This window comes from Oncorhynchus mykiss, chromosome 8 (genome assembly GCF_013265735.2).
Source record: "Oncorhynchus mykiss isolate Arlee chromosome 8, USDA_OmykA_1.1, whole genome shotgun sequence".
Lineage (NCBI taxonomy): Eukaryota > Metazoa > Chordata > Actinopteri > Salmoniformes > Salmonidae > Oncorhynchus > Oncorhynchus mykiss.
This window is the reverse complement of record NC_048572.1, coordinates 77,628,816-77,652,812: the sequence shown is the minus strand read 5'-3', so window position 1 is coordinate 77,652,812 and position 23,997 is coordinate 77,628,816. Positions and strand designations below refer to the sequence as shown.

The 23,997-nt window shown below is 43.9% G+C and overlaps 1 protein-coding gene across 5 annotated transcripts in view; it reads right to left on the bottom strand.

The window, feature by feature from the left end:
- Positions 1–23,997, bottom strand: part of LOC110530680 (receptor-type tyrosine-protein phosphatase S) — a 138,940-nt gene that overhangs the window by 45,478 nt on the left and 69,465 nt on the right. For 2 of the 5 annotated variants that reach the window (XM_036986334.1, XM_036986332.1), the window contains exons 7-10: positions 10,454–10,564; positions 9,222–9,233; positions 2,738–3,007; positions 2,161–2,540 (exon numbers count right to left, since the gene is read on the bottom strand). In XM_036986334.1, coding sequence (XP_036842229.1) covers positions 2,161–2,540; positions 2,738–3,007; positions 9,222–9,233; positions 10,454–10,564 — 773 coding nt within the window. Of the gene's footprint in view, positions 1–2,160; positions 2,541–2,737; positions 3,008–4,281; positions 4,297–9,221; positions 9,234–10,453; positions 10,565–23,997 lie in introns of all 5 variants that reach the window. The other 3 variants (XM_036986330.1, XM_036986331.1, XM_036986333.1) reach the window with 2 other exon arrangements.

The window sequence follows — 23,997 nt, the reverse complement described above, 5'->3', positions numbered from 1 at the left end:
CACAGAGAGAGACAGTTAGACGACAGAGGAACAGAGGCCGGGGGGAGCCACAGAGAGAGACAGTTAGACGACAGAGGAACAGAGGCAGGGGGAGCCACAGAGAGAGACAGTTAGACGATGGAGAGAAACTCCTTTGTGCTGTTTTCTATAATTAACCTTTCATTGTCTGGTCTCATAGACTTGGAAGCTATTATATATCGTGACATCAACGCCCAGAACAAATTATACTGGACCGGACCTATATGCCGTTGAGCTAGATAAAAATAGCATTCGCTTCGAGGTTGAACTATCATTACCGTTATCATTAAATAACTGAATTACCTTTGACCCTTTCTTTACCTGAAGAGTAATCACTATAGTCCATGGTTAAAACTGTAATGATTGATGCACTGCCCCATCTCCACGCCTTGTTGTGATTACTGTTGTTTATGATGACTCCATTAGGACTGCCTGGCTACCCATCCACATTGCTCCGGCCAAACTGACGGTTCTTCTCTACGATGGTCGATAGAGCAGCGGATTTCAATTCAGGGTGAGTCGCCAGGCAACCATTACGCAGCTTATTATGTTTAGACTGCCCAGGGACAACAGAGGAAAATTGGATGTTTATCTAACTAACTCAGTTATTATTGCGCCTCAGTGTTGTCTCTGTCAGAGATGTTGATCACTGTTTATTATCCCTGTCTTGGCCATTTATTCTCTTCTGATAACATTCTAATTAATACATTCATACATTTACAGATTAATAACATAATACATTATAAATAAATAAAGTAGTACATCAGTAAATTATTATTCATAAATTATTAAAGAACCAGTGCAGTCAAAAAACATACTTTCCTGTGTACATACAGTGCCTTGGGAAAGTATTCGGCCCCCTTGAACTTTGCGACCTTTTGCCACATTTCAGGCTTCAAACATAAAGATATAAAACTGTATTTTTTGTGAAGAATCAACAACAAGTGGGACACAATCATGAAGTGGAACAACATTTATTGGATATTTCAAACTTTTTTAACAAATCAAAATCTGAAAAATTGGGCGTGCAAAATTATTCAGCCCCCTTAAGTTAATACTTTGTAGCGCCACCTTTTGCTGCGATTACAGCTGTAAGTCGCTTGGGGTATGTCTCTATCAGTTTTGCACATCGAGAGACTGAAATTCTTTCCCATTCCTCCTTGCAAAACAGCTCGAGCTCAGTGAGGTTGGATGGAGAGCATTTGTGAACAGCAGTTTTCAGTTCTTTCCACAGATTCTCGATTGGATTCAGGTCTGGACTTTGACTTGGCCATTCTAACACCTGGATATGTTTATTTTTGAACCATTCCATTGTAGATTTTGCTTTATGTTTTGGATCATTGTCTTGTTGGAAGACAAATCTCCGTCCCAGTCTCAGGTCTTTTGCAGACTCCATCAGGTTTTCTTCCAGAATGGTCCTGTATTTGGCTCCATCCATCTTCTGAGACTATCACAGTGCAGGTGCATTTATACGGAGACTTGATTACACACAGGTGGATTGTATTTATTATCATTAGTCATTTAGGTCAACATTGGATCATTCAGAGATCCTCACTGAACTTCTGGAGAGAGTTTGCAATTTTTCAGTTTTTGATTTGTTAAAAAAGTTTGAAATATCCAATAAATGTCATTCCACTTCATGATTGTGTCCCACTTGTTGTTGATTCTTCACAAAAAAATACAGTTTTATATCTTTATGTTTGAAGCCTGAAATGTGGCAAAAGGTCGCAAAGTTCAAGGGTGCCGAATACTTTCGCAAGGCACTGTATTTCCTCACTATGAGGTTGGAATAATATTGTGAACTTGTTAAAATGATTATGTTTTGGCCTGCCTGGTGACATAACCAGGCGTTAAATTAGTTATTAGACCAATAAGAAAGAGAGTTCCAAACGTTTCTACCCATAACAGCTAGTTTTAAGTTTTGTCCTCCCCACCTCCCCACACCTAGACAGACGACAATCTTGCTTGAAAAATTGCTTTGTTAAGAAGCTATTATTAATTTCTTTCCATTTGAATTGAAAACAATCACAGTAAGGTACTTAATTGTTACCCAGAAGTATTTAATTTATATATTTCATATTGAGTTAAAAATGTTGTTGTACCTTTAACAAAACAACTGACAAAACAAAAATCAACACTGACCTGTCCATTGGGCTCCTCTGGTTCCTCCCAGCGGACCATGACAGTGTTCTTGGAGATGATCCTGGCCTGGACGTTCCTGGGGGGGCTAGCCGGGGCCTGCTCCCCTGTCCTGGCCTCCACCCGGGTGGACGAGGGTCCCTGGCCGATGCTGTTGACGGCTGACACCCTGATCTCATACTCCGTGTTGGGGTAGAGCCCTCCAATGCTGTACCTGGTGGTGGTGATACTGTCCACCGTCTCGTACTTGCTGTCTGGTGCCTTGGCCCGGTACTGGATGATGTAATAGGACACCGGGTCGGGGTTACCGGAGTCCCAGGTGATGGTGACGCTGGTGGCAGTCGTCTCCGTGACGATGGGGGTACCGGGAGGCTTGGGAAGAGCTATGAAGGGAGAAGGAGATATTTGTTCAACTGTCCTTAATGTCTGAAGGCAGACAGGGGGAGAAAAGTGGACCTTACTCTTGATGGGCACCTGCAAGATCATAGATGGTCCTTACTCTCTAATACGGTGGTGTTTAAAGTCGGGGAGAGGGAGAGACAGAGAGAGCACAATTAGAAAGAGAAAGGTTGTCCCTTACTCTTAACTGACACCTGTGCAGTGGCCTCTATAACCCCCAGACTGCTCATGGCCACACAGGTGTAGTTGGCCGACTCCCTGATTCCGTTGAGCTCCAGAACGTTCCGCCCCACCGGCATCTCGTCCTCAGGTGTCAGGTCCTCACTACCCAGCATCCATTTGACGTAGGGCATGGGTGAACCCACCGCCACACAGGTGATGTTGATGCTGCCGCTGGGCATGATCTCATGGTTGGAGGGCAGGATGGAGAAACGAGGGGGCACACGACGCACTGGGAGAGGAGGAGATGGGGAAGACGGGGGGAGGATTGTAGAGAGGGGGATGAGGAGGGGGAGCCGGAGCGGGAGGGACAGAAAAGGGGGCGACAGAGGGGGGTAAGAAAGATACAGAAAGAGAGAGAACGAGAGAGAGCGAAAGAGAGAGAGAAAGTGGGGTAACAGAAAGGGTAGTATGAACTTCACTGCTTTTACAGAGGTTTTACAAAGGGATATTTCACGTTTAGTCAAAACTACATTGGTAGTTTTGAAAATATTAGCTAATGATAGCAGTTGAAATACACAGATCCCATGTTGTGAGACTGCTTTCTCAAGCTACATTTCACCCTGCACATGAAACCTATTGTACGTTTCTCATGTTTTAGCCAGTGTGCAACAACCCATTGCATATTTTACAAGGACATAATTTGGCATTGTAGAATCATCACCGTAGATGCCCAGACTATACAATTTCCTCTTCCCTATTTAAAACAAGATCTACAATACAAATACTGGCGCTCTGGGCTGCACAAAATACCATAGGATTTTTTCCTGAGGAACTAAAATGAGCTTAAATAAAACCAATGTGAAGATGTAAATTACAGCTGAACCACCGTTGCAGCGAAGCTCAAGGCTACTGACTTGAAAACGAGAAACTTCACCAGAAACTTGAGTGAGAAACTATAATGAGAAACTTCAATGAGCCTCTGTGCCTCTGGGGTGAGTTCTCCACTGCAGATGAGGGCCCTTTAGATACATGGCGCTGGCAGAGCCAATTGATAGAACCAGCTATTAGTCAGACAACTTGCACAGAGTGCTTCTGTTAACTGTACCTGTGCTGAATCTACTAGCTAGCTGTCAGATCTATTTGATATAATGGCACGTAGAGGGAAAGATGCATGGATGCATAGAGAGAGAGCTCACGGATCACTTGCATGCCTAGAAGACTTGTAGAAAAAAACTATAATCATGAAGAGACAGAGGGAGAAGACAGACAGAGAGAGAGAAAGAGAGTATTGCCTGGTTCCTCTTCCAGTCAATGTGGCAACTCACGGCCTCATTGTACAACCAGAATACCAGATGAACGCAGCAATGTTGAAAATAAATAAAAGCGATGTAAACAAGGTTATGGGGGATATAAATAGGTGTCGTTGCAATTACAATGTTCACATTGAACACTTGAAATAAGGAAACATCAAGACATACATCATGAGTCATGACAGAGAGAGATAATCCAAAGAGAGAGAAAGGGGTAGTATGCACATGTTTTTAGTAATTTAAAATTATGCACATTTGTCTGTTGATCCTACACACCAGGGTACAGATGGAGTGCAGAATGCAGAAGAGAGAGAAAGAAGGACGGGATATTAGAAGAGAGGGATGGGGGCAGAGAGGATAAGAAGAAAGGGGGAAAGGGCAGAAGGGGAAAGAAAGGAGGGATGGGGGATGGGGGCAGAGAGGATAAGAAGAAAGGGGGAAAGGGCAGAAGGGGAAAGAAAGGAGGGATGGGGGCAGAGAGGATAAGAAGAAAGGGGGAAAGGGCAGAAGGGGAAAGAAAGGAGGGATGGGGGCAGAGAGGATAAGAAGAAAGGGGGAAAGGGCAGAAGGGGAAAGAAAGGAGGGATGGGGCAGAGAGGATAAGAAGAAAGGGGGAAAGGGCAGAAGGGGAAAGAAAGGAGGGATGGGGCAGAGAGGATAAGAAGAAAGGGGGAAAGGGCAGAAGGGGAAAGAAAGGAGGGATGGGGGCAGAGAGGATAAGAAGAAAGGGGGAAAGGGCAGAAGGGGAAAGAAAGGAGGGATGGGGGCAGAGAGGATAAGAAGAAAGGGGGAAAGGGCAGAAGGGGAAAGAAAGGAGGGATGGGAAAGAGAAAACACATGACACTCTTCAAACTGCTGTTAGGTTCTCCAAAATCAGACTTTGATTGGTGGATGTCGTAGGAACTGAAAATTTGGTACCACAAGGCTGCAAAACAGAGGACTGAAGTGACAGACAGACAGACAGACAGACAGACAGACAGACAGACAGACAGACAGACAGACAGACAGACAGACAGACAGACAGACAGACAGACAGACAGACAGACAGACAGACAGACAGACAGACAGAGAGACAGACAGAGACAGACAGGAGTGGATGCAAGGGGAGGAAGGGCAGACAGACAGACACAGTCAGTAGAAATATTGGCTAACGTCAAGATTCGAAACAGTATCTGAATCAGGGGTTTGAATCATGTTTTGAGTCACAATACAGGAATCTCCACTCAGTCAGTGGGAGTAAATCAGGGGGAAAGAGTTTTCATAGAATCACTGGCCTCAGTCTTCCCCCAAATGATTCTCAGCTGATGCATTTAATTTAAAAGAACCATGCTCAGATTCATTAATAAACTTCACCTAGCATTGAACTATCTTCTCTAGGTTCAATGGATTTCACTGTATTCCTAGTCTTCCTCAGATAGCACGCAAACAAACTATTCACCAAAACCAAATACGAATGAACAATTTGGCAGTGATTCAATAGCTCGGTGGACATGATCCCATTCAACATAACAGTGCCATACATTTGGAGTGGCCCTAGAATTCCAACAGATCCCCAGAATTGGACACTAAAGTTCAAGACAAAAAAATAGACATTTAATTAACAGACAAAATCAAATGTAACTGTTATAAGAGACATCAAATCAAAAGGCAGGCAGGCAGATTCTCTCCAAAGCATGCAAGAGCCAGACAGAGACAAACAGAAACAGGTTAACCAGTGACCAGGTTAAAACCATGCAGCAGACAAGAGCACCTACTGTACGCAGTACCATACAATTCAGCTTGATATTTTATTTAAGAAAATACTCAACTCTTAAAGTGTGTGCATAACGTGTGGTATACATATCTAACGACTGGAAATTCCCTCAAGGTACGGAGACTTGTTAAAGCTGAAGAAGAGAATGTGGACATTTCTGTCAAGGAAAGTAGGGTACATCCAGCTCAGCAGCAGGATAGCACAATATTCAAGTGCATGCTGAACAAAGATAAGGCCGAGAATGAACGGTCAGGCAGTGACAACCTATTTACTATCAGACATATAAACTCAGCAAAAAAAGAAATGTCCTCTAACTGTCAACTGCGTTTATTTTCAGCAAACTTAACATGTGTAAATATTTGTATGAACATCACAAGATTGAGACATAAACTGAACAAGTTCCACAGACATGTGACTAACAGAAATTGAATAATGTGTCCCTGAACAAAGGGGGGGGGGGTCAGAATCAAAAGTAACAGTCAGTATCAGAAATCACGCACAGAACAAGCAGTATGGCTGGTGGCATTGTCATGCTGGAGGGTCATGTCAGGATGAGCCTGCAGGAAGGGTACCACATGAGGGAGGAGGATGTCTTCCCTGTAACACACAGCGTTGAGATGGCCTGCAATGACAACAAGCTCAGTCCGATGATGCTGTGACACACCGCCCCAGACCATGATTGACCCTCCAAATCGATCCCACTCCAGAGTATAGGCCTTGGTGTAATTCTCATTCCTTCGACAATAAAAGTGAATCCGACCATCACTCCTGGTGAGACAAAACTGCGACTCGTCAGTGAAGAGCACTTTTTGCCAGGCCTGTCTGGTCAATCGATGGTGGGTTTGTGCACATAGGCGATGTTGTTGCCGGTGATGTCGGGTGAGGACCTGCCTTACAACAGGCCTACAAGCCCTCAGTCCAGCCTCTCTCAGCCTATTGCGGACAGTTTGAGCACTGATGGAGGGATTGGGCATTCCTGGTGTGTCTTGGGCAGTTGTTGTTGCCATCCCGTACCTGTCCCGCAGGTGTGATGTTAGGATGTACCGATCCTGTGCAGGTGTTGTTACATGTGGTCTGCCACTGCGAGGACGATCAGAAGTCCAGACGATCAGAAGTCCGTCCTGTCTCCCTGTATCACTGTCTTAGGCGTCTCACAGTACGGACATTGCAATTTATTGCCCTGGCCACATCTGCAGTCCTCATGCCTCATTGCAGCATGCCTAAGGAACGTTGACGCAGATGAGCAGGGACCCTGGGCATCTTTCTCTTGGTGTTTTTCAGAGTCAGTAGGAAGGCCTCTTTAGTGTCCTAAGTTTTAATAACTGTGACCTTAACTGCCTACCGTCTGTAACCTGATAATGTCTTAACAACTGTTCCACAGGTGCATGTTCATTAATTTATTAATTTATGGTTCATTGAATAAGCATAGGAAACAGTGTTTAAACCCTTTACAATCTGTGAAGTTATTTGGATTTTTACGAATCATCTTTGAAAGACAGGGTGCTGAAAAAGATACATTTATTTTTTTGCTGAGTTCATGTGAGTTCAGTATCAATAAAACAAGGTCGTATTAATATCATGGAACATATAAAGGATATTTCTAGAGTCCTTCTCAAGAAAGATCTCTGGCCAGAATGTTGATAGAATAGCATATCTTGTTAATTAAGTAGCCTACTATAGACTGTATAGGCCAAGGGGTACAATTGTAATGCCATGATTTATTCTGCTCCAGTATCAATAACAGGATTGTCTACAGGGTAGAGTTGATGACGATGCTAGACCATAGTAGATTGGGATTGAGAGCTGCCTGGGATACCGTTGCATTTCATTAAAGAGCACAGCCACAGCACACTAAAGCCCTGTTGGCATTTACACAGGTTAATCCTGCCTGATCTAATAAAGAAGTGGAGAGATGTTTAATTAATATGTGTGTTCAATAAATATACATCAATATCGAGGAGGATACATTGTTCATTTCAACTGCCAATCAATAGAGGACGTTATATAGTTCATAACCACAGCAACCGCTACTTAGCAGCTGAATAACCAATTCCATAGGATCTCTGTGTGAACAATAACATACTAATATAATGTAGTATAACCATAGAATTCCATAGGATCTCTGTGTGAACAATATCATACTAATATAATGTAGTATAACCATAGAATTCCATAGGATCTCTGTGTGAACAATATCATACTAATATAATGTAGTATAACCATAGAATTCCATAGGATCTCTGTGTGAACAATATCATACTAATATAATGTGTGTATAAGGTAGTAGTTTTATAAGGTAGTAGTTTTGGAATTGTTAGGTTAGATTACTCGTTGGTTATTACTGCATTGTCGGAACTAGAAGCACAAGCATTTCGCTACACTCACATTAACATCTGCTAACCATGTGAATGTGACAAATACATTTGATTTGATTTGATTTAATGTAGTATAACCATAGAATTCCATAGGATCTCTGTGTGAATAACAGTATACTGTGGACGGACACAATCCACTGAAATAACTTGTTTTGTGCAAATAAATATGAATGTACATTTTGTTCATCTGAATATAAATACAGAATGTACATAAAGAAAGAAAGCAGAACAATACTGCGTGTGTGTTTTTGGCCTCTGAGTGTAAGTGTATGTTGAGCCAGCAGAACTAACTTAGTCTTTGCTAACCAAACAAGCGTGTAAATAATTCTAAGCTACTTTTAAATGCCACTTGAATAAAGCCTTATTTGAATGCTTTACTTTCCCTGAGGGGATATGAGGACCACTCAGTATACAAGTACCAAGCTGGCTACACAGAGTATGTGCACAAACAAACAGCAGCAGACCAATACAACACACAGAGACCACACACAATACCAAAACACATTGGCAACGCGACACACAACATGCCACAAGTGCAGAAGAATGACAGTTACATAACACAAACCCACAAAGACAGAACAATAAATACAAGACATGGGACAAGACAACAGAAATCAATAAAAAAAAATAGACGCACACAGAGCACAGGCACGCACATACACACACACACTTGGAGCCGTGCCATACACAGTTAGTCTGGGTACAGGCATGCAAGCGCAGCCTCCACTCTCCGTCCATGCATAGATAGCCTTCTTTTCATTTCCAATTCCTGGGTCTCCATGACAACAAGAATGTTCCATGCAGAGAACGTCGCGCTCGGATGAAAGCAATATCAAAGGTCTACAAACAAGGCCACACAATGCAATCAATGCAAATGACTGCGTAGGCAGCTAGCCTCATTACACCTTCAATCAAACAAGTGTGTTTATCAAATTAAAACCAATTTGACATGAGGGTTATTCATATGTTTTTTCTAGACTGGTTAAGACTGATGTATCTCTCCTAACTTCAGGTGTAAATGTGTTATAAAAAGGAAGGAGTACCGAAAGAAAATAACACACCAACCTTCTCGTAGCTCTGGGGGGTGGAAGGGGGTTGATGCAGAACACAATGACGTGATGGGGAGAGAGAGAATGGGGAAACAGAGAGTAAAAACGTCCAGCTCAAAGCCTCACACACACAGTCACACAAATGTACACACGCACATTCACACTGTTCTTCATAGAACCACAGAACCCACTTCAAATGTAGGATCAGGAACTTCAAACTCAGGGGCTTAAGAGCTTAGAAATTTGAGTCTAGAACCCCTAATTCCAGTCTCCCTTACCCCAGTCGAGAACCTAGAACAGGGGTCTCAAACGGAGGGCCGTTTGAGACCCCTGGAGGGCCACACTGGCTGTTGGTTTGCATTATGTTTTTTTTTGTGTACAGTTAGACTTGAGAAACCAAATGTATTCCCTAGCCAATCACTGTATTAAAGTGGAACTGACTGCATTTTAGGACCATGAAATCTGTTCATATACACCCAGAGGAAGATGACACCCTTTTAAAAAATATATATTTACATTTTCTGACAAGCGAGCACTTAGATATGGCAATTTTCACATTATCATAAATTCTTAGAACATTTAGGAATTGTGTATATTAATGCATTGAACTGCATCCATCTATTCTGCCAACAATGCTTTAGTGAACGTCATGGAATGTTGAGTCACATAGAACCTATTTTTACAACCTCTTATAAAGTTGGTTTTGTAGCATAAACTGGGAATTGTCTGTTTGTTTCATATCTGCAAAGTAGTTAAAACACTGTCAGTTCCACTTCAAAGTGCAAGAGAAAAACAAACCCTCAGTCACTGTGGCCCTCAATTTAGAAAAATATGAAGAGGGAGAGGACAATTGTGATGTCATACTGTAGCAAAGACCCTGGAACTGCACATTGGCCCCAGTGCAGTATGACATCACTGGCCTATTCCTTTTTGTCTAATTCCATTCAGTGGCAGTTATTACAAAAAACAGCACCTTGATGCAACATCTGTAAAACCCAGTTTAGTCTGGAACGTTATCAGTCTTAGGTCACCAACTGGTGTTTCACTTGGTGGATAGGTTTGGTTTGGTTAGTGGATGCAAATAGGAAGACAATAAATAACAAAAAAAACATGTAGATAAACTAGGACTTAACACCACTTAATCCATTGTATAATGGTGACAGCTGTTTCAGCTGTGTGACAGGTGTGTGTGTTATAATGCACGTGTGTGTTTGTGTGTGTGTTCTTATACCCATGGTAAGTTCCTACCTCGTACATACAGGTTGGCCGGGGAAGAGTAAAGCACTCCCTGAGAGTTAGTGGCCACACACTCATACTTTCCCTGGTCTAACTCCTCACTGTTCTCTATCTGGAGGGCACCTGAGAAACAGAGAAAGAGAGAGAAAGAGAGAGATGGGGGAGAATGAAAGAAAAAGTGAGAAAGAGGATATGCGAGAGAGAGAGCGAGAGAGGGGCGAGAGAGAGAGAGAGTGAGAGAGAGGGGGAGAGAGAGAGAGTGAGAGAGAGAGGGGGGAGAGAAAGAGAGAGAGAGAGAGGGGGGAGAGAGAGAGAGTGTGAGAGAGAGAGTGAGAGAGACAGAGAGAGAGAGAAAGAGAGTGAGAGAGAGAGGGGAGAGAGAGAGAGAGTGAGAGCGAGAATAAAAAGAGGCATTGCTATGGGTTAATTAATGATACATTCATAAATCACATCTATATTTACTCATCATTAAACTGATTAAAACTACCATGAAAACGGATAAAGAGAGATTTTCCATTACTGGTTCCTTTCTGCCATGAAAAATCTATGTTCCCCACAGCCAGCTTAATGGGATATATCTAGCTGCACACACTATGAATTCCTGGAGCATATGGCTAGCAACACACAATAGGAGTCCCTGGAGCATATGTGACCGACCAGCTAAATTCGGTTTTATGTAGCAAAAAAAATTGGATAAAAGTAGAGACTCAGTGCTAGAAAATGGTACATCATACACTACAGTTGAAGAACAATGGGAAAGTAATTCTGCTTTGGAAGTTGATAAACTTGTAACAGCACTTTTGAGAAAATGGCCCTTGAATGTTTTGCTACACCTACTGGAGAGCTCTTCTTTGTCTACACCCATTCAGCACTATTCACACCCTCTTAAGCCTTAGCCCCACCCATCTCATTAAGGATTCATATGAGGCCATGTCCTAAACAGAGTGAGTAGTGCACTAAACAACCAAAGAGGCTGGTTTATACTACGTCTATCGACATGTCTATAGACAGCTGTCGTCGTGACATTGAGAACATTCTATTGTCATCCAACATCAAACTTGTCATTGTCATTATGAAAAAGTATTTACACTAAAACAACAGGCTGCATGACATCAGCAACCTGCTGGTCCAAAATAGCAAAACTGGTGTATTTTAACACCAATAAACGCATCCGTTTAAAAAAACGATTTAGTATATGTCAATCTAGCAAACCAGGAAACTAAAAGCAACTTTCTAAACAAGGTGTTGGTTCATTTCTAGCGTGTTAGCTAGCTAGTTAACATTAAGTTAGCTGGCTAGCCAGTTCAAATAATGGCCATATCATATAGCTGACAATGTCTTAACTTTAACTAATTTTGTATGAATTATTACAGGAAAATAAACTCACAACAAGATCATTACTTATAAGTTAATGGTGAGTTAATCACAGAAAATAGCTTACGGTTGTGGGTGACAAGATAAAAGCAGGGCATTCTACCAGATAATTTATTTTAACTTGGACACTGTCTCGTTGGCCTAACGCTATATCCTAATTTGACTTTGGTGCAGGTCATGCTGTTCTTCAAATTACCGTCTCTGGTAAACACACACTATATCAAATAAAATCAATGTTTATTTGTAACATGCACAGGATAGAGAAAGTGTAAACAGTACAGTGAAATGGTTACTTGCATTGTGGAGTATTTTGTTTAGACATGGAGCTAGCTAAACAATGAACCATAATCCCAACTCATAACGTTACTACCCTGCATGAATCTGCAAATAGCTAACGCTATCCAATTAGGTTCTATGTTAGCTAGCTAGCTAACAGTGGGCTATAACTTGCAATGCAAATGGTTCTGAGATACAAATTATATTACTACACAGATCATACACATAACGTTAGCTAGCAAGCTGGCCAGCTAACATTAGCTAGCTAGCTAACTCTACATTTTAACTTGCAATGAAAACAAATTTCTGACAAAATTAGAAACACATAATATCTGAAAATGTAGCTATGTTACCCGTATACATGGGTGAATGCTTCTCCTTCTCTGTCACTGATGCCATGGTTGCCCTTAGTTTGAAGATGTAATCTGGAGACAGGTGTTTTATACAACAGTGTGTTCTCTTTTCGACTCCCTCCGCATATTTGCAATCAAATGCCAGAATTTTCTCCATCTCCTCAGCTATCATAATCTGCTTCCACTGGACATTCCACTGATTTCAAATCTTGGTCCTCCAGAAAGTGGAGAGCATTAGCAACACTTTTGCAGTTCTTCATGACATCTTTAAAAAAAGTTGCATTAGAAAGGATTACCTACACATACTGCGCAGCTCGTTATAGACAGAAGCGTGCTACGTGGCAGACCAATCCAAACTCATCTCTCGGAATGTCCAGACCAACCATTATCTCAGCCAATCGGGAAGGTTCCTGCCTTTTTCTGTCTAAACCAACTAGGCGTGTAATTTAACAACTGTACTAATATATACAGATGGCATACACGTTTGTTATTAAGGCACATGAAAGTTCACATGTTCCAGAAGGTAATTCAGTCCAAAAAATGCATTTTGATAAAAAATAAATGTTTACATTCAAATGCCTCTCCTGTGAAGTAGTGACGCGCGACATACGCCCGGTTTCCTGAAACGAGTCCCTTATAGCTAGCGACACACAATAGGAGTCCCTGGAGCATATAGCTAGCTACACACAACATGAGTCCCTGGAGCTTTTAGCTAGCTACACACAATAGGAGTCCCTGGAGCATATAGCTAGCTACACACAATAGGAGTCCCTGGAGCATAGACAGTGCCTTGCGAAAGTATTCGGCCCCCTTGAACTTTGCGACCTTTTGCCACATTTCAGGCTTCAAACATAAAGATATAAAACTGTATTTTTTTGTGAAGAATCAACAACAAGTGGGACACAATCATGAAGTGGAACGACATTTATTGGATATTTCAAACTTTTTTAACAAATCAAAAACGGAAAAATTGGGCGTGCAAAATTATTCAGCCCCTTTACTTTCAGTGCAGCAAACTCTCTCCAGAAGTTCAGTGAGGATCTCTGAATGATCCAATGTTGACCTAAATGACTAATGATGATAAATACAATCCACCTGTGTGTAATCAAGTCTCCGTATAAATGCAACTGCACTGTGATAGTCTCAGAGGTCCGTTAAAAGCGCAGAGAGCATCATGAAGAACAAGGACCACACCAGGCAGGTCCGAGATACTGTTGTGAAGAAGTTTAAAGCCGGATTTGGATACAAAAAGATTTCCCAAGCTTTAAACATCCCAAGGAGCACTGTGCAAGCGATAATATTGAAATGGAAGGAGTATCAGACCACTGCAAATCTACCAAGACCTGGCCGTCCCTCTAAACTTTCAGCTCATACAAGGAGAAGACTGATCAGAGATGCAGCCAAGAGGCCCATGATCACTCTGGATGAACTGTAGAGATCTACAGCTGAGGTGGGAGACTCTGTCCATAGGACAACAATCAGTCGTATATTGCACAAATCTGGCCTTTATGGAAGAGTGGCAAGAAGAAAGCCATTTCTTAAAGATATCCATAAAAAGTGTCGTTTAAAGTTTGCCACAAGCCACCTGGGAGACACACCAAACATGTGGAAGAAGGTGCTCTGGTCAGATGAAACCAAAATTGAACTTTTTGGCAACAATGCAAAACGTTATGTTTGGCGTAAAAGCAACACAGCTGAACACACCATCCCCACTGTCAAACATGGTGGTGGCAGCATCATGGTTTGGGCCTGCTTTTCTTCAGCAGGGACAGGGAAGATGGTTAAAATGGATGGGAAGATGGATGGAGCCAAATACAGGACCATTCTGGAAGAAAACCTGATGGAGTCTGCAAAAGACCTGAGACTGGGACGGAGATTTGTCTTCCAACAAGACAATGATCCAAAACATAAAGCAAAATCTACAATGGAATGGTTCAAAAATAAACATATCCAGGTGTTAGAATGGCCAAGTCAAAGTCCAGACCTGAATCCAATCGAGAATCTGTGGAAAGAACTGAAAACTGCTGTTCACAAATGCTCTCCATCCAACCTCATTGAGATCGAGCTGTTTTGCAAGGAGGAATAGGAAAAAAATTCAGTCTCTCGATGTGCAAAACTGATAGAGACATACCCCAAGCGACTTACAGCTGTAATCGCAGCAAAAGGTGGAGCTACAAAGTATTAACTTAAGGGGGCTGAATAATTTTGCACGCCCAATTTTTCAGTTTTTGATTTGTTAAAAAAGTTTGAAATATCCAATAAATGTCGTTCCACTTCATGATTGTGTCCCACTTGTTGTTGATTCTTCACAAAAAAATACAGTTTTATATCTTTATGTTTGAAGCCTGAAATGTGGCAAAAGGTCGCAAAGTTCAAGGGGGCCGAATACTTTCGCAAGGCACTGTAGCTAGCTACACACAACAGGAGTCCCTGGAGCATATAGCTAGCTACACACAACAGGAGTCCCTGGAGCATATAACTTGAAATCCCCTCTCCATCTCTCTTTCTCTGCACACTACACTGAAGTGTTTAGCAACATTGTACATTATCATCCCAGTCTCCTAAAGCATGTTATTATCATGGCACATTGTTATTATTCTTTCAGTCATTTTCACCTTGAGCATATTCTGCTTAAAGCCCTTCACAAAAGGCCCTTATAACAAACTGGGTGAATTTGAAATGAGGTCAGGGGCAGAACCACACACAAGTGTTCACAAAAAAAAAATATGCACAAAAAAAAATATGCACAACTGAACACACACACACACACACACGCACGCACGCACGCACGCACGCACGCACGCACGCACGCACGCACGCACGCACACACACACACAGCGGCTTTCAGGCTCCCCCTGGCTTATAGTTGTGTGATAGAAAAGCGTACTACAGAACATGACAAAAGCAGAGTGTGGATTTGGTAGGGGGGTATTTGCCAGCAGAGCTTGTTGGGGTAGGGGGGTATTTGCCAGCGGAGCTTGTTGGGGTAGGGGGGTATTTGCCAGTGGAGCTTGTTGCTATGAACATTTCTAACGAATGTACCAGTCCTGTCTGGCGTAATTGGGAGCCTGCTATGGTTGCAAGAATGTTTGTCCCTCAGGAGTCTACAGACAAAGATACATACACTGAGTATAAAAAACATTAAGAACACCTGCACTTTCCATGACAAAAAGACTGAACAGGTGAATCCAGGTGAAAGCTATGATCATTTATTGATGTCACTTGTTAAATCCACTTCAATCAGTGTAGATGAAGGGGAGGAGAAAGGTTAAATAAGGATTTTTAAGCCTTGAGACAATTGAGACATGAATTGTGTGTGTGCTATTCACAGGATGAATGATTGAAGTGCCTTTGAACAGGGTATGGTACTAGGTACCAGGCGCACTGGTTTGAGTGAAGAACTGCCACAATGCAGGGTTTTTCCCGCTCAACAGTTTCCTGTGTGTGTCAAGAATGGTCCACTACCCACAGGACATGCAGCCAACTTGACACAACTTTGGGACGTATTGCAGTAAACATGGGCCAGCATCCATGTGGAACGCTTTTGACACTTTGCACAGTCCATGCCCCAACAAATTGAGTCTGTTCTGAAGGCAAAAGGGTGGGGGGTGCAACTCAATAGGTGTTCTTAATATGGTGTAGAGAGAAAAAGAGAGACTGAGCAGAGAAGGCGAGATCGATCCAGGCGCTGTATTTAATGAGAGACATGCCCAAACTGTAGTTTACGTAATGACAGTGGGCTGTCTGTGTGTTTATGTATGTATGGTGTGTGTGTTAGAGACAGAGACACAGAGGGAGGGAGGGAGGGAGGGAGGGAGGGAGGGAGGGAGGGAGGGAGGGAGGGAGGGAGGGAGGGAGGGAGGGAGGGAGGGAGGGAGGGAGGGAGATTCATTCTCAGGAGTATGGTATCTGCTCCTGGACAACAACTTATCTACAGAGGTTGAAGTTACAGCAATACTCTGGGAGCTATGGGAAGTTGTCTTGTTAGGCTGCGTGTGTGTGTTTATTGAGTCATCTCTGTCTCCACTGCAGCTGACATCTCTTTGCTTATCTCTTCTGCAGACACATGAAAGGCAAAAGAGGCAGAACCCCCCCGCCCCCCTCTGTCTCTTTCCCTCGCTCTCCTTTCCCTGTGGAACAGTGCAGAGCTGGGCGCAAAACAAGAATAACTTATCTGTGCAACAAGCAAGCACTGCTTTATAAGACAAGGGGGATGGAAAAAGAGAGAGAGAGGGAGAGGGGGAGAGAGTAGAGAGAGAGGAAGGAGGTAAAGGAGAGAGAGAGAGGAGGGTAGAGCGAGAGAGGGGAGAGAGGAGGGTAGAGAGAGGATGGGAGAGAGGAGGGTAGAGAGGAGGGTAGAGAGAGAGGAAGATAGGAGAGGGGTAAAGAGAGAGAGGGGGGGAGGCTAGAGAGAGAGAGGGAGAGAGAGAGAGAGCTAGAGAGAGGGGGGAGGGAGGAGGGTAGAGAGAGAGATGGAGGGAGAAGGGTATAAAGACAGACGTAGAAGAGAGAGAGAGGGTGGTATAGAGAGACAGGGGAGGGAGGAGGAAGGAAGGTAGAGAGAGGGAGAAGAGAGAGAGGGTGGTATAGAGAGAGACAGGGGGAGGGAGGAAGAAGGAAGGTAGAGAGAGAGATGGAGGGAGAAGGGTATAAAGACAGACGTAGAAGAGAGAGAGAGGGTGGTATAGAGAGACAGGGGGAGGGAGGAAGAAGGAAGGTAGAGAGAGGGAGAAGAGAGAGAGGGTGGTATAGAGAGACAGGGGAGGGAGGAGGAAGGAAGGTAGAGAGAGGGAGAAGAGAGAGAGGGTGGTATAGAGAGACAGGGGAGGGAGGAGGAAGGAAGGTAGAGAGAGGGAGAAGAGAGAGAGGGTGGTATAGAGAGAGACAGGGGGAGGGAGGAAGAAGGAAGGTAGAGAGAGGGAGAAGAGAGAGAGGGTGGTATAGAGAGAGACAGGGGGAGGGAGGAAGAAGGAAGGTAGAGAGAGGGAGAAGAGAGAGAGGGTGGTATAGAGAGAGACAGGGGGAGGGAGGAAGAAGGAAGGTAGAGAGAGGGAGAAGAGAGAGAGGGTGGTATAGAGAGAGACAGGGGGAGGGAGGAAGAAGGAAGGTAGAGAGAGGGAGAAGAGAGAGAGGGTGGTATAGAGAGAGACAGGGGGAGGGAGGAAGAAGGAAGGTAGAGAGAGGGAGAAGAGAGAGAGGGTGGTATAGAGAGAGACAGGGGGAGGGAGGAAGAAGGAAGGTAGAGAGAGGGAGAAGAGAGAGAGGGTGGTATAGAGAGAGACAGGAGGAGGGAGGAAGAAGGAAGGTAGAGAGAGGGAGAAGAGAGAGAGGGTGGTATAGAGAGAGACAGGGGGAGGGAGGAAGAAGGAAGGTCGAGAGAGGGAGAAGAGAGAGAGGGTGGTATAGAGAGAGACAGGGGGAGGGAGGAAGAAGGAAGGTAGAGAGAGGGAGAAGAGAGAGAGGGTGGTATAGAGAGAGACAGGGGGAGGGAGGAAGAAGGAAGGTAAAGAGAGGGAGAAGAGAGAGAGGGTGGTATAGAGAGAGACAGGGGGAGGGAGGAAGAAGGAAGGTAGAGAGAGGGAGAAGAGAGAGAGGGTGGTATAGAGAGAGACAGGGGGAGGGAGGAAGAAGGAAGGTAGAGAGAGGGAGAAGAGAGAGGGTGGTATAGAGAGAGACAGGGGGAGGGAGGAAGAAGGAAGGTAGAGAGAGGGAGAAGAGAGAGAGGGTGGTATAGAGAGAGACAGGGGAGGGAGGAGGAAGGAAGGTAGAGAGAGGGAGAAGAGAGAGAGGGTGGTATAGAGAGACAGGGGGAGGGAGGAGGAAGGAAGGTAGAGAGAGGGAGAAGAGAGAGAGGGTGGTATAGAGAGACAGGGGGAGGGAGGAGGAAGGAAGGTAGAAAGAGGGAGAAGAGAGAGAGGGTGGTATAGAGAGAGACAGGGGGAGGGAGGAAGAAGGAAGGTAGAGAGAGGGAGAAGAGAGAGAGGGTGGTATAGAGAGAGACAGGGGGAGGGAGGAAGAAGGAAGGTAGAGAGGGAGAAGAGAGAGAGGGTGGTATAGAGAGAGACAGGGGAGGGAGGAGGAAGGAAGGTAGAGAGAGGGAGAAGAGAGAGAGGGTGGTATAGAGAGACAGGGGGAGGGAGGAGGAAGGAAGGTAGAGAGAGGGAGAAGAGAGAGAGGGTGGTATAGAGAGAGACAGGGGGAGGGAGGAAGAAGGAAGGTAGAGATAGACAGAGAGGGAGGTAGGAAGAAGGAAGGTAGAGATAGACAGAGAGGGAGGTAGGAGTGTAGCGAAGGAGAGAGTTCCAAATTGAGCAACAGGAGCTTTTGAAAAACATTTGCTTCTCCAAATATTGACATTTCCATGGTTTCTAGATTGAGATACATTGGGGAAAACAAAAGAAAACTGCAAGACTGAATGGGAGACAAAACAAGCAAAACAAGCAACATTGTAGCCAACATCACCAGCATTTCTATGGAAATTGTTTACCCACCAGACATCCAGATGGAGAAAGCTAGGTTTGATGATGGGACAGAACCATGAATGCCTGTTTGCAGATCTTACCAGTTGCAAAACAAGAGCAAATGTAATATTTAATACCAAAGGAGGGCACATATGGAAAAGGGTTATTTGCAACCATTTCCCTTTCTCCAAAAAGAGAGACAACAGCCAAGGACGTCAAATCAGCATTTTTGAAGAAGCTGACCAGAGCAACACGTATCAAATAGTCAACTTGTACAATAATGGAACTGTATTGATACAAGACAATGATTCAAGCCTCCAGGCTTTAGAGAATATGTTTGTTTCCTTAAAAGTAGAGGCAGAACTCATCTCAGAAACCGAGGAAAAAGTAAAAGGAGGGAGATGATGGAGAAAACCAGGCCCCAAACCTCAACAGTCTCTGTGACCCAGCAAGAAGCCCTCAGTGTCCCTCTACCTACCTCACCTGCAGCAGACAGAGCCAAGGACATGTGTTGGGGAATAATCAGAATTGGTTGGTAACATAGGTAAGATGTTTTATATTCATCATATGTTTGTAAGTTACTTCTCATCAGAATGTTATTTTTGTATAATACTGTGGCGGGGTTGCAGTATCTGTTCTATGTCAAGACTAAGTTGCTTGGGCCGGAGAGAGGGGAGAGGTCAAGCGTGTATCTCTTGGCTCCACAATGTCTGTGTGCCAGTCAGTGTGTCTCTGTGATCTTGTCAAGAAAGGATGGATTTGATATATGCCTGTTGATATGGAGGATTGGTTTATGGTTCTGAGTTTGAGAGAAGAGCATAGTTTGGGAGATAAAGCTGAACGATGAGTTATGCCTATGCTGTCTGGCTATGTGTGTGTCTTTGCTATTAAAGGATCTCAGTTGCAATGTGTGAGGGACTCTCAGATAATTCATTGATAGACACTGAATTGATCTGAGAGTCACAGGGTTGTGATAGAGCTCATATAATTAAAAATGGACTTTGTGATAACTAACTCTGACTTGTGTGTGGTTTGCTCTCATGATTTGGTAAATAGAGGACATTTCCACGACACATGCCTACAACACCAAGAACACATGCTATGCAACGTTTCCACAACACCCTCTCTCTAGTCGAAGCAGACTTCCTAGAACTCAGACAGAACAAGCTTCGAGAGGATGACACTGTCCAGAAACTAAGAGCATCTACTGCTAAATTAGAAAGCAGAATAGACAAACTGAGTCAGACAAATGATGACCACGGAGACCATCTGAGCACAACAAGAGAGGAGCTAGTGCAGAGAGAGGTACATTGACACCCTCAACTAGCCGCTAGTCATTATGTCCTCTCCATCTAGAGAACATGTCCACCAGCTTGGTACAACACAGGCAGAACCTGAGACCAACATAACCAGCATGGCCTCCACCACAGCCTGATGACACTGTACCCCCCTTCCCAGTCTGCTCCAGCCCAGGTCAACCTCCCAGCCTCCCAGTCTGCTCCAGCCCAGGTCAACCTCCCAGCCTGCTCCAGCCCAGGTCAACCTCCCAGCCTCCTCCAGCCCAGGTCAACCTCCCAGCCTCCCAGTCTGCTCCACCCAGACATTCACCCACAACTGCAATCCTTATCGATTCAAATGGGAAGTTCTTGGTCCAGGAAAGATGATTCACTAGACACCAGGTGCATAAGTTCTGGTGTCCTACAACTGACCGTGCAATGCAGCTACTCAGTCAGACCAGGATTGACACCCCTGACAACATCATCATCCACACTGGCACAAATGACCTTCGTGCCAAAGGTGAAAATGTATCTGGGGCAGTGAGAACACTGTGGGCACAGGCTATGTTCCCAACAACCAACATAGTTGTGTCCAACCCCCTACCAAGAAAAGACTTCCCAGGGCAGTTGATCAACAAAATAAATTAACAGATGACTGATGACTGTGCCTCACTGTTCAACGTCAGAATGTCTCACCATCCCACTCTGACATGCAAACACTTATACGACAATGTACACCTTGATCATTGTCAGTGTCAGAACATTTGCTAAGAACCTAAATGATGCAACACTTGGCAGGGACCCACCCCCCCCCCCCCCCCCCCCCCCCCCCCACTCCCATTTCTGAAACAGTACCTCCATCATCCCCAGGAGAGTAAAGCCAGACACGGCTTATTACATACACAGCATTACTAGACCTGGCCCATCACAACACAGCACTACTAGACCCGGCCCATCACAACACAGCATTACTAGACCCGGCCCATCATAACACAACACTACTAGACCCGGCCCATCACAACACAGCATTACTAGACCCGGCCCATCACAACACAACACTACTAGACCCGGCCCATCACAACACAGCACTACTAGACCCGGCCCATCACAACACAGCACTACTAGACCCGGCCCATCACAACACAGCACTACTAGACCCGGCCCATCACAACACAGCACTACTAGACCCGGCCCATCACAACACAACACTACTAGACCCGGCCCATCACAACACAGCACTACTAGACCCGGCCCATCACAACACAGCACTCCTAGACCCGGCCCATCACAACACAGCACTACTAGACCCGGCCCATCACAACACAACACTACTAGACCCGGCCCATCACAACACAGCACTACTAGACCCGGCCCATCACAACACAGCACTACTAGACCCGGCCCATCACAACACAACACTACGTTTAGATCTTCTGTATCTTGTGCATTTGACAAACAAACATAGATTTTATTTGATATAGTGTGTGTTTACCAGAGACGGTAATTTGAAGAACAACATGACCTGCACCAAAGTCAGATTAGGATATAGGCCAAGGACTACATAATGTGTATTATTACTACTACTTTTTGCTACTACTTTCACCAATTTTAGTCTTGAAATATTTGGTTGTTTATTACACTACTGTATTCACTCTGTTACCACATCGACTCACATGGCCTCAAGCGTTAAGGAGATGGGTGGGGCTAAGGCTTAAGAGGGTGTGAACGATGCTGAATGGGTGTAGACAAAGAAGAGCTCTCCAGTATGTGTACCTAAACGTTCACGGGCCATTTTCTAAAAGTGGGGTTTCAAGTTCGTCAACTTTCAAAGCAGAAATATTTTCTATTGTTGCTCAATTTTGCAGTCTTCGCTTTAATCCAATGTAAAAAAAAAAACACCATTTCAGATTCCGTTACATAGGACCGAATTGAGCCGAATCGAGGTGGTCGGTCACATATATAGATATATGATTATATTCCGCCTCTGACATTGCTCGTCCTGATATTTCTTAATTCCTTTCGTAGTTTTTGTGTATTATTTTGTATTGTTAGGTAATACTGCACAGTTGGAGTTAGAAACACAAGCATTTCGTTGCACCTGCGATAACATCTGCAAAACATGTGTACGTGACCAATAACATTTGATTTGATAAAATAAATACTGTAGTAAAAGAAAACTGTAGTATATACTATAGTAATTAATGTAGTGTTTTTGCAGATTGTAGTATATTGTACTAATTACAAGGTAGGTAGGACTGTAGGTAGGTAGGAAGGACTGTGTTCTGAACGTACAATCTGTAGGTAGGTAGGACTGTGTTCTGAACGTATAATCTGTATGTAGGTAGGACTGTGTTCTGAAAGTACAATCTGTAGGTAGGTAGGACTGTGTTCTGAACGTATAATCTGTATGTAGGAAGGACTGGGTTCTGAACGTACAATCTGTAGGTAGGTAGGACTGTGTTCTGAACGTATAATCTGTATGTAGGTAGGACTGGGTTCTGAACGTACAATCTGTAGGTAGGTAGGACTGGGTTCTGAACGTATAACCTGTATGGAACACAATATATGATCATGTAGGTTTCTCACTTGGCTGGTACAAACTGGGATATGGGGGACGGAATGGGCAGAGTATATGCAAATTAAATACTGTAGTATTTACTATAGCTAAAAAAGTGTAGTGTTGGGGCCTCCCGAGTGGTGCATCGGTCTAAGGCACTGTATCGCAGTGCTAGCTGTGTCACTACAGATCCTGGTTCGATCCCAGGCTGTGTCGCAGCCGGCCGCCACGGGAGACCCATGAGGCGGCACACAATTGGCCCAGCGTCGTCCGGGTTTCCTCCGACACATTGGTGCAGATGGCTTCTGGGTTAAGCGAGCATTGTGTCAAGATGCAGTGTGGGGTCCTGTTTCGGAGGATGCACGGCTCTCGACCTTTCACTGTCCCGAGTCTGTATGGGAGTTGCAGCGATGGGACAAGACTGTAACTACCAATTGTATATCATGAAATTGGGATAAAAAAAGTGTTGTGTTTTTGCAGACTGTAGTGTTTTTTTGCGGACAATATATATGTATTGTATTTACTACAGTGCTTTTTTTTCTGATAATACTATAGTGTTTACTATAGTATTCTACAGTACTACACTTGATCGAAGGATACTACAGTGTGTAGTATAGTATTCTACAGTATACTAGAGTTCACTACAGAATAGTAAGAATAGTAAGTACTGTAGTATTCTATAGTAAACTGTAGTCTTTTTTCATGTGGGGAAGGTAAAGAGAGGGAGGGAGGTAGAGAGAGTACCCTACAGCATTAAAACACACTCTCCTTGAGACAACACATGAAACACAGACACATGCTCAGAGACACAGACAAACACAGATGGATACAAAACTACAACAATTCAAGTTGTTGACATATATATAGGAAACCAGGGTGGGGAAAACAGGAAAATCAACCACAGACAGTTGTGAATGACTGACTGGCCCTGAATGAGATTGCTTGGTTCAAAGACCTGCTCCTGATCTAGTGGGGGGTGGAGTCCAGATTTTTTGGAGTTGATCATGTGCTTTTATTGTGTGTGTGTGTGTGTGTGTGTGTGTGTGTGTGTGTGTCTCCCCGCCCAAAATTGAATAGGAGAGATGTCAGTCCATCATCACTAACCCAAGGGATAGTTAACTCAAATCCAACATTTGTCGGGCAATTTCACATGTCAAACGTGGTGTAATGTCAAACTGAGTCCATATTGCACACCATCTGTTGTGTGAATCCCAAGTTATACATTAGGGGTAATTCTGCAAGCCTCAATCCCAATTTA